Source organism: Tigriopus californicus, chromosome 12 (assembly GCF_007210705.1).
Source record: "Tigriopus californicus strain San Diego chromosome 12, Tcal_SD_v2.1, whole genome shotgun sequence".
Lineage (NCBI taxonomy): Eukaryota > Metazoa > Arthropoda > Copepoda > Harpacticoida > Harpacticidae > Tigriopus > Tigriopus californicus.
In genome coordinates this window covers 16,887,008-16,898,370 of record NC_081451.1, presented here as the reverse complement: position 1 = coordinate 16,898,370, position 11,363 = coordinate 16,887,008, and the positions used below count along the sequence as shown (strand labels likewise).

Here is an 11,363-nt window from a genome sequence, read left to right as displayed (position 1 = left end):
ACATGGGAACTACCTAAGCCTAAACGCGTGGTAGCCAAAATACTAGTTGAAATTTTCCTTTTGTTGCGAGATTACACTTCAAAATTTGCGTTTTGCATCGAATTTGATTACTAAGTGCTCTTTTGTTAAATATATTGTTATATTGTCAGAAATATCACATTTCTTCAACTTGAAATTGCAATATCAAAGAGCTTAAATTTTGACACAACGCTATTTATAATTATTTTTTGAAAAGTAGCAGCCAGTATTGTAAGTTTAAAAAGTTGCAAAGAGTAACAAATTTGAAAACTCTACCGTGTGATGGACGTATTGCTACGATATTTCAATGTTTTGCAACGATCATTAGTGGACTAAAAATAGATATATAGTAGAATAAATGCTTAACATCTACCTTTTGCATTTGAAAAGGGGACTAACATTACCAGATACTGTTCATATTTACGTATATGCTTTCATGGCCTGTCCAAATGTAGAGACAATCACATCGTACATTCTATTGCAAACCAAGCAAAGTTTGAGAACCTAGAAAAAAGTGAAAATCCCTGCTGCCAGCATTTGTAAAGATCCACTTCACAAAATTCTATATAGGTTTAGTTTACTGCCCTCTGATCTCAGACGACATCATTCTGTCATTATTCAAGATCCATTTGATTCGTAAAGTGTGGTTGTTGTAGATCATTTAAGTCACTCTGTACGGCTTGGATATCATCTGAGGCCAGTTTTTTAAAGCTCCTACCTTGGAGTTAGGGGCTTGGACGTTAACCGGTATGAAACTACACTGGTCAAAGAGGTGAGCAAATGCTCATTCTGCGTAAGGTCCAAGCCTTAACTCAGAGGTACGAGCGTTTAAAAAACTCGCCTCAGACCCAGCAATGGAATAACGTGGTGTCATCAGCAAATGTCAGGATTTTAGAGCCATGCATGACTCGTACTATGTTATTCACGAATATTTTGAATAGTACGGGCCCAAGCACGCTCCCCTGGGGGACTCCAGAACGCACTTAGACCCATTCTGAACTTGTGGTACTGAGAAGGACTTTTTGTTCCCTAATGTCTAACCATTCGGTACTCCATGCCAGAGCATAGTCTCCAATACCAATTAAGGCAAGTGAACTTGATATGATTTCGTGTGGGACACTATGCCTTAGACAAGTCGAGGTAGACCGTGTCAACGGCCCAGCCTTGATCTAGTGCTTGAGTGACGTAGTCTAAGTAGTGGAGAAGGTTTGTTGATTTAGATTTTTCTTTTACGATGCCATGCTGCTCCTCAGTCAAAGGCAAAGCAAGCGCTTCTAGATACTCTGTAACATTATCTTTCATGATGCTTTCCATCATTTTGCAAGCCACGGATGTAAGTGGTAGGTACATTTCACATGTCCGAAAAGCTTTGTCAACTTTCAATTGGACATGCTCATCGAACTTTCCATTGTTTTGGAGGGCTACACCTAGATCTTTCATAGATGAGACCTGCTCAATATTTTCACCTCCCTTATCTACGAGTGGAGTATTCAAAGGAGTTGACCCGAAGGTCATTAAGCGGAATTTCATTATATTATTATATTATTCTCATTAACCTAAGAGTAGATTCGATCTAAGTCTTTTGCCAGGCTACTGGAATCTTGGCCATTCCTACCAGAAACTAACTTCGTGTCGTCCCTATCAGAAGAGAGACAGGTAGTAATACTAAGCTTTTGATACGAACTAATGAATATGATGAAAAGGAGCGGCCCCAAAATGGAGCCTTGGGCAACAACTGACTTGACATCATCTATGTCACAAAATCCTTTTCAACCTTCTCTTTTTGCTTCCTGTAATGAATAAAGCTTCTTATCCAAATGGACTTAGCTTTTTATATTGTCTCGCTTAGGCTATTAAATCTTTGCACCTTTAAACCTTTTAACACTTTATACTCGGAGGAGATGTATGAATTGACTCAGCTTTAACACAGACTGATATAGACCAATTGACAAAAAGAAATGGCTTTATGTACTATAACAAAATATATATCCACTGACATGTTTGGATGATCTTTTTCACAGAAAACAAAATTTAGACTCGACCCATGGAGTAGTGCTTCAAGGTCAATTTGGCTGTTCCAAGAGTTCACTCAGAGAATGGGAAAGGGTGGTCAGCAAGGAATTTGCATATATTCCAAGCATAAGCCTAGAATTAGAGGAAGAAGAAGTGGAGAAGTCAGTTTGTCATAAATAATATCAATAACTTTTTTTTGCAAATGTGAAGGATCTTTTCTCACATCTGTTTCATCTTTGGACTTGTTTGGAGTTTTGACCGAAACTGCAAATATTTGGACTCGCTAATGATGGCTAACCCTTCGATTATTTGGCACTGCGCCACTGGGTTGTGTTTATCTTTTTAAATTTTCATTACAAGGGTAAATCGATCCATTTTGTGTGATCAAAATACTAGTCAAAGCCTGCTCAAAATATGCAAACAATGGGTAAGATAGGCACTCTAAATTGCAAGAAAAACAAAGACTGCTAGCGATCAGCGCTTGAGTAACGCCGTAACAAGTAACGGCTTTACTTTTAACGCGTTACTTTTCTGTAAAAATGTCAGTAACTGTAACAGAATGGCTTTTTTACCCTCCAATTAACGTTGCTTTTTTTTATAAGCGAGGGAAACAAAAATAAAGAAAGTAGAAAAACACGGCTTTGTAACCGATTTTTTTAAAAATTCCGTCTCAAACGCAATGAATTACTTGCCACTGATGGGAAAAAAATAAATAATCACCGGAGTAATTTGTTTCATGTCATATTTTAACTCCTATTCTATTGCGTTTACCATTTTCAAGTGTTTCGCATGTCAATAGTGCAGGTATTTTTGAAACGACCGACTAACCCTCCTAAATTGAATGATGTCCCTTTTTAAGTCCTTAGGTCCAAAACCGGTGGAGCGAATCGAATTCTTGAAGTGTAAAATACACGCAAGAACACGGAGCCCTATGAAAACAAGCCGACATGGCTTACAAGGTTCCACGGTCTTATTACAGCATCCTATCCCAGGTTAGACTTTTATTTTTTTCGAAAAATACAAAACCGAAAAAACGAAACAAAAGAGTCCTTTTTCGGGTTTTCCGAAAATTACCGAAAAATTCATCGAAGTAGAAGGAAGCTTGTTGGGTACTGCACTGCGACCATATAGTCCTTACCGCTTGAATGAGCACGTCATTTTGTCATTCATACACTATTGCATGCTTTCAAATGTAAAGTTAAGATTGCTGACTCCATCCAAAAAGCATACTAAGCTTGGGCTGAAATAACCTTTCTTAAAACATAAATTATAATTCGTTTGTGAAGGTTTTGTCTTGGATTGCAAAACAATAAATACATTAATGTTTACATTTCTGTCTTTCTTCGTGTTAATCCTTTCTCTAATATTAAACCTCAACCTTTATTTTGACATTTACTTATTAGTGACCTTAAGGAGTGCTTGAGCCCGTTGAATAAGCTGGCAACAGATTGAACAATTTTTCGGTTTTTCGGCGTTGGCAGATTTTTCGAAAAAGGAAGTCCATAACCCACCAATTCAAACGCTTTTACTCCCAAAAAACGAAATGCATACAAATACTTTCAAAACGTACAAAAATTGCAAAAACGTTCTTTTTGCAGTTTTGGACGCTCTTTTTTCTGCAAAAGTAACGGTACTCGTAACGTGCTACTTTTTTTGAAAGTTTTGGCAACGCCACAGCCTTACTTTTTCTACAAGGTAAAGGTAACGCGGTACTTTTTTTCGGTAACGGTTCAAGCCCTGCTAACGATAGAGCAAAAAGGGCAAATATCATTTTCATCTTGTTACACCTTTTTACTTTTCTCTACAAAATCAATTACAAACCTCGCAGTGTTGAGCAAAAAGGCGAAAAATACCAGATATTGTAAATTTGAAGAACAATGCAAAAGATTGAGGAAAATAAAAAGTAAAAGCCAAAAGGAAGTAATATATAATAAAGATATGAAAAAAATGCTACATGCATTTGCATGTTTTGGGCAGCCCTAGTTTTGACTCTTGACGCACTCACCGCTTTACAATTTGAAGCTCACTAACGTCCAAAAATTCGGACATTATCTGACTTTGTTTGAAACTTACCACGGGATTGAACAGGGTTGGCAGTTGCTTGGTCACCCGCGTCCACATCCTCATCTGTGAAGATATCCACAATGAATGGAGCTGTGCAATCTGAAACAATCGTCAAATCAGAAAGTAAAACCAACTTTTTGCTGACGGCAAACCATTTTGAATAAAAACTAGGCGATGGCATTCGAAGTACACAACAAGACGGAAAGTACTTTTATGGCTTGGAACTGAGTGACTTAATGAGGTGGTTTTGCCAATTAAAAAAACCATTCCCTCTTGAAAAACATCGAGTTGCACCAAGTGCTCGTGACGGCGTTATTTTGTTAGAAAGACACTAAAGTCTTCAGTTTATGATAAAAAAATGAAAGTGGTTTGCATCAATGAAATAATGGACCTTTCAGCATCAACTTGTTCCTATTCTTGGACAATGTACCCAGAGAAGTAAAACAAAAGTAATTGTTAGAATATGTTTGTACTTTTGTTAACTACACTTGCCTGTTTAACCACAGTATAGCTGGAATTTAGAAATGATCCCCTTCACAGTTGCTAAAAAATGCGACCTTTAATTCAGAATGCAATAAGTCGTCAAACCTTAAATACATATCCAAATTATGAAAAGTGAAACTTTGGTCTTACATCCAGAAAAGTGGGTGATTTTCAGGCATTCAAAACGAGACTGATGGAATTTGAAAACCCTCTCGGGACAATAATCCTGATCAAAAAAGCATATCAATTTGGACCAATGGTGCTTATTATGCAATATGATTAAACTTTGATTTAATGTCTAAATTTTAAAGGCATTGCATAAAGATTTGAGCCTTTTGATTGCCGGTTCTGATGCGAGCTTCCCATCAAATCTCATTACTACAACGTCCTTTGAGAATTGAATGGGACGTCAAACAGCTGACATCATTCCATTAAGCAAAACTGTGGACATCATGCCCAGCTAACCTGTACCGTGCCTGTATTTAATTTGTTATTTTTCCAATTGGTTGAAGCAAACGGTATATTCATATTGATTCAAGACATTGATACAGTGACAGTTCTACATCAGAAAAACAGCACCCTTTGAGTTTGTGGCACAACTTTGTCAATGGGTGAACATTCATTTCGACCGTCTAGAGTGTTAGTTGTAATGTTTGCTTAAATTCTCCCTCTACAAAAAGGTCAGGGTGTCGAACTACATTGTTCCTTTAATTTCCTTTTCTTCAAAAGGGCAATTCTTTCATTGATTTACTCACCACATATGGGCACGTTTTCCATGAACTCATGGAAAGTGTTTATTTTATCACCACATAACTTGTTTACGGTTCCCATTGGAGGATTAGGCCCTGAGCAAGTTGCATGTCCACCTGAAACGATACTAATACTTTAAAGGAATTCACAATCTAATCACCTCTTGCGGAAAGAGGGTTCAGCGACCCTGATTGAAACAAGTGATGTAAATATTCTCCATAAAGAAGTCATAGAGCGTATTTGAAACAAAACAGTCTGTACCGATGACAAAAAAAAAATGATAATTTTACTTTTACTGATTCGATAGAGCCCTACGTAAAAAGCATTTATACATGTCTTATTTCAATAGTTCCAAAGGATAGCTTTGCTCATTCGCATCGTTATAGCGAGAGAACATCATAAACAAGATACAAAAAGTAACGCCATTTCGGCGAATAACTAATAAATAATACAATTTTTTAAGTGCCGAAAATAATTTCAAGCAAAATCCAAGGTCCAACAGAAATGCTGTTCTTGAAGACCTTGTGTACATGATGGAAAAAATGGAATTAAAGCAAGATGACCCAATTTCCGCTAGTTTCCAAATTGGGAAAAATATAGCCTACAGATATCCCAATTAAGCAGTAAAATAAAGAAAATCAGCTGAATTGTCCTTTTTCCTCAATCATAATGCTCAAATTATGAAAAATCAAGTACTTGCCAAATTCGAGACAATCAACAACCCTCCACATTGCACTCAATTGCTGCTATTAAAACATATTTTCACCTCAGTATTAAATTTCAATATACGCTTTAAAAGGTGTTCTCGACAACCCATGTTGTGGCCTCATTATAATAAAGCTTCAGCTGGGGTTTCACGTCAAGTTGGCAAAATACCAATGGTTTTCGAAGTTTGAAGATGCTAAAACTCCAACTAACAATTTCAAGAACAAATACTTAAAGTGACCTATTCTAAAGCTCAGATTGTGTCGATAACGTACCTTCAATAACGATATGATCAACCGAGCATGAAGTATCAATTTTAGCCTTCATATTAGCCCCATTAGTGTCCAAACTGAAGGAGTTGACATCTGGACACAAGGAGTACTCAATACAACAGAAGCCGGCCTCTTGGCGAATACAAATGGAATAACTAAAACAAGGACCAATCAATAAAAAATACTTGGAACAATCCTGAAGACTGTAACACACTTGATAAATTACTTACTCCTGATTGGCCAAATGATTGTCATTGGTGGGCAAGAAATTGAATGTGGTGAGACGACCAGTCAAACCCGTAAGATATTGCAGACATCCGGACCCAATAGGGCTAAAAAAAAGGGTTAAACTGAGAGTATTGGCAGCGCTGAATCAACCTTTAGAGTCACCTACTGTCCTTGAGTGTTGCAAGGGATTTGCGTGACCTTGATCTCCCATTGGCGATTGGTGGCTGCCCCAGTGAAGCCAAAGTTGAGCTGAGCAGTGTCAGTGGGTAAATATCCGATATCCACGTATACTAAAATTGGGAAATGAATAGTTTTATTATGCCCAATTGACCTACCTTAACAATACTTACTATGATGGCCTGTATTTTGGCCGCAGATGGTGGGGATTCTATGGCCAGTATTCACCTAAAATGCAAAGATTTTGTCAGGTCAGTGTTTTATAATGGAGGATTGTTACAACATCCCACTAAGACTTGTGTCTCAGGAGTGCTGCACGTCTCAAAATTTTATGTTGAGCTTGATTTCTTTTGCCAGAAAAGGATAATCTCACTTTCAGTGCATTGGGGTTTTGGGGTGTCAATCGCGACCATGTGCTTTCCTTTAGCCCGAGGACAACGCCGTCATTGGACAAAAAACAGTAAGGAGGAATATTGGCAACTTCAACTCTGGTTCATCAAAAGATTTTATCTTCAACCAAGTTGGGCTGACCTGAAGGAGAAATCCCTTGATTTTTGGACCAACATTTGAGAAGTTTTGTCAACAATCAATGTCCAGTGATGTCGTGGTCCTTGTCTTAACTAAATGCTATGTACAATCGTGCTGAGGATCACATACTGTGGCGGTGAAGGTATCCAGACACACGCCTCCAAGGGTGGGTGGAGCGGCCAATGTGTTAGTTTCAACAGTGTTCCCCGTTCCTTGGATGGAGAAGGTCTCAAAGTCCAAACGAAGGGAACAAACGCCTAAAAAGAGAGGGGTGATCAACGAACGGAGTTTCAATCAGATTTTTGCTCTGAGGAAAAGGGATTTGAAGACAAGGTTATTGTTTTCATTAGGGACTCCATGAGTAGCAATATCAACCTCTGTCGTTGCAGAGAGGGTTTTAGAAGTTCAATTCCTTTTCTGATATTACAAGAAAGGTTTCTTGATAAGTTTTAACTGTTTAGAAAAACAAATAGTTAAAAAACAATTCCAATCTAAACGATAACTTTTTACACACAGAATGATAACTTGAATTGTACAATGACCGTATTTGTCTCATATTTGTTTTTAGCAGCTTTAGCTTGTAATCGAACTTATTAGTAAATTTTCTTATACAATTTGAGAACTAAAATATTTTACTTGATATTCTTAGTTGTTTCATGTACTCTTTTCCTTCCTATTTTTTATGATAAACAGCAATGTATTCGTTTTTAAGTATTTGCCAATAAAACTTTATTTATTATACACTCCACCTCGTTATACTGTTCAGCTTGAGCAATTTTGTCATCTTGATGCCAGAGGAACTTTCTTGTGTCATCAAGGAGTCCGTCAGGGTAGGAGAGGAAAGCTATTTGAAACCTTGCTAGATGGCATTTGGGCGTTGCACTTGTTCCTGATAAGGTGCAGTGAACGTGAAGATGGATATGATGAATCTCTCTATCAATGGGCATGCTTCTAAATTGGGAGGTAACGCAGTAGTGTTTTTACATTGAGTGGAGGAAAGCCCTAGAAACGTAAAACCAAGAGAATTTGCTCTAGGATGCCAAAATCTATCAAGGGATTATTAAACGAATAACTTATTGCTTGAATATTGTGACACCATGACTAAGCCGCAAAATCTTTTGGGAAATCTTTTAAATCCTCTAAAGGTAAAATTCCAAACAATTATGACATGTAAGTAAAAATAAAATACAAAGTTGAGTACTAGATGATTGATAACACGTCAACACTTCATTTCAGTAGTTATCATTGTCAAGGAAATTGTACGAGGAAAAGCATGTTCTCACAAGTTTTAAGTGACAAAGTTGAAAAACATTACTTTTACTCAATTCACATTTAGCGTTTTTAACACAATTCAATGGAGACATTATCAGAAGAATTTGCTGGTAAGCTTTTAAATGTTTGTGTAATTTTACCCATATAGGATTTAAAAGGTCCCTCAGACGTCTTAGAGCGTACTTTCGTGTTTGCATGTTTGTTTGTCTGCGTAGATGAGGCACAGGAGAACGAAACAGACACAGCTGAAACATTATACAACGAGGTTTTCTAGATTTTCAAGAAGCTTTTCCCTCCAGGTCTGACGGCCTCCATGGGTCAACACAATAGGCTAACTTGGCTATGGAGTACAATAGTGGAGTGGAAAGCTATCTGAAACCTCGCTAGAAAAACGTTTCAGTTTTGCGTAACCGTCTAATTGCGTACTTGGACATGAAGATGGAATTCCTTGAGCACTCTCTCAGTGGGGAATGCATCTTATCAGGAGCTAACGAATAGCTCTACAAAACCTCGCTAGAAGACGTTCGATCTTCGACTTCGATCTTCAAAAGAAGGAAATTCATGTCTCTACCGCTTTTAAGAGTACATGATTAGTCAAGGACACTAAAGCAAGGAAATGCCACTTTTTGTGATCACGAAACCTTTCCCGCCAAGTAAGGCCTAAACTTTCGCGGCTGACATTTTTGAATGTCAAGTATTGGTATAATTATTGAACAAAATATGAGACTAATATCATTTTTGTAACCATTGATGGTATGTGCTTAAAACCAGGCATTTAGATAAACTCAAAATGACTTTAAACATGTCTTAAAGTACAACAACTGAAAAGTGCTAATTAGGTTTTCTTGATAAAGCAAGAATTTGCTTGAAGCACAATCAATCAATTCTGTTTTGCCAATAATATTATTTGTAGAAAATTGTTTCAGAAACATCTTGATCAAATTTCAAGTAATTTGACGCTTTTGTTATGAAACTATGGTTCTCACTCTAGGCATGGCCCTCAATCCAAAAGTAGACATACTGTAGCTCTGAGCTACAAATTGTTCTTTAAACTCATGTAGATGCTTCATAATCATGAAATAATAATTTCAAGAGATATGGCACCTGATTTCTTTGACTATTTTGGTATTTTGGATGCTTTTGCAAGAAAAACAATTTATTGGAGCCCAAAGTTCAAATTGAGATCTAGTCTACTGTACTTTGGTATTACCCTGTGCCCCTTAAATAATGCCTGCCTTTTATGCAAACTTCCTAATAAGTAGAAATTTAAACTTTACAAAAAGATAACTCATTCATTTTTCACCAATGCCTGATGTTTTTTGTCAAATGTGTGGGTTAAGACAAAATTATCAATTGTCCATCCCAGATGTTCTAATATGTTAACATTTATGTACATGCACTTTTATTGCTTATTCCATGCATTTCTTTTATATTTTGTTAGTGCAAGTTCCTCATCAATTAATCAAATGATTCTTGTTGATTTTCTATCTATGCGTGTTTTTGATTTGAAAGACAATTTGATTGTTTTTGATTAATTTGATGTTATTGGGTATTTCATATATTCTTCTGACTTTCAAAATTAAATCAGAAATATTTAGTATTTGGACGGAGTTGTATATCAAGGAGATCATTATTAAATTAAAACACTTTAATGTACTATTTAGTACGGATAATCTCGTTTTATTGGTACTAGAGTTACTGTCTTGATTCAACGCAATGGCCTAAGTTGGCGGTGAGGGGAAAGCCGTGTCGTTTCCTCTCTTTAGAGTCCCTGGATTAGTAGAGCCAGTTATATGCCATATAATATACTTTGCAATATTGACCTCTAATTGGCAAACGAAATATCATTTAAAGATTGAAAGATAATAAATAGACAAATCATAACTTTTCCTGCAAGAAGTACTGGGGATTACATTCCCTGCAGCTGTTAGAAAGGCCCGTGAAATCCAATCCGAAACCAAAAAAAATTGTGATGATATTGAGTGTCTTCTTAGATGAAAATGAGCAAATTTGACCAAAAGCAAAAAATAACCCAAAAGAGGTCATTCTTTTTTATTTAAGTGTCATAGAATGTCTAGCAAATAGCTAAAAACTCATTTTAATACCAAGAGAACATTGCTAATATTTGGTTACAACCAAAAGAAAGAAATCAAGGCCAAAATTCGGGGGAACGAGTTTTGTCAGAATGTGACAATGAAGCACTTGATTTGGTGGTTAATATGGGATTTGATAATAAACCTTTTCTTTTTCGATTTCCATAACTTCTTCTTAACCTTTAAAATGAGCGTGACCGTTGCATTTTATAGTATGAGTCATACCTAGTCAAGATGCAGATTTTTTGATCCGTAGTGAAACACGTAACAAAGACTACTTGATCCTATAAATACCAGTTTGCGTTCTCTCAAGCACGTAGATAAAAAACTTGGGTTAATTCCTTGAGGGACGGGGAAGAAAAATTTTATTTCCCGACGTCGATGAAAAAAGGCCAATTATAATGCAACCCTATATTAATTACGTAAACAGAAAAGAAAACCCACTAGAGGTGTAGTTTGTCTTTGCAACGCCTGGAAAAGTTAAACACACTAGTACAGGGACTCTAAAGAGAGGAAACGACACGGCTTTCCCCTGACCGCCAACTTAGGCCATTGCGTTGAATCAAGACCGTAACTCTAGTATCAACAAAACAAGATTATCCATACCACATATTACATTAAATTGTTTTTAATTAAATGATGATCTCCTTGATATACAACTCCGTCCATGTACCAAATATTTCTGATTTAATTTTGAAAGTCAGAAGAATAAATGAAATACCCATGAACATCAAATTAATCAAAAACAATCAAATTGTCT

The 11,363-nt window shown here is 36.6% G+C and overlaps 1 protein-coding gene across 1 annotated transcript in view; it reads right to left on the bottom strand.

Moving 5' to 3' along the window:
- Positions 1 to 1,963: 1,963 nt before the first annotated feature.
- Positions 1,964 to 11,363, bottom strand: part of LOC131891710 (uncharacterized) — a 12,567-nt gene continuing 3,167 nt past the window's right edge. The window contains exons 5-12 of the mRNA XM_059241340.1: positions 7,368 to 7,495; positions 6,884 to 6,938; positions 6,700 to 6,823; positions 6,536 to 6,637; positions 6,309 to 6,460; positions 5,334 to 5,444; positions 4,105 to 4,194; positions 1,964 to 2,163 (exon numbers count right to left, since the gene is read on the bottom strand). Coding sequence (XP_059097323.1) covers positions 2,129 to 2,163; positions 4,105 to 4,194; positions 5,334 to 5,444; positions 6,309 to 6,460; positions 6,536 to 6,637; positions 6,700 to 6,823; positions 6,884 to 6,938; positions 7,368 to 7,495 — 797 coding nt within the window. The 3' untranslated portion in view covers positions 1,964 to 2,128. The remainder of the gene's footprint in view (positions 2,164 to 4,104; positions 4,195 to 5,333; positions 5,445 to 6,308; positions 6,461 to 6,535; positions 6,638 to 6,699; positions 6,824 to 6,883; positions 6,939 to 7,367; positions 7,496 to 11,363) is intronic.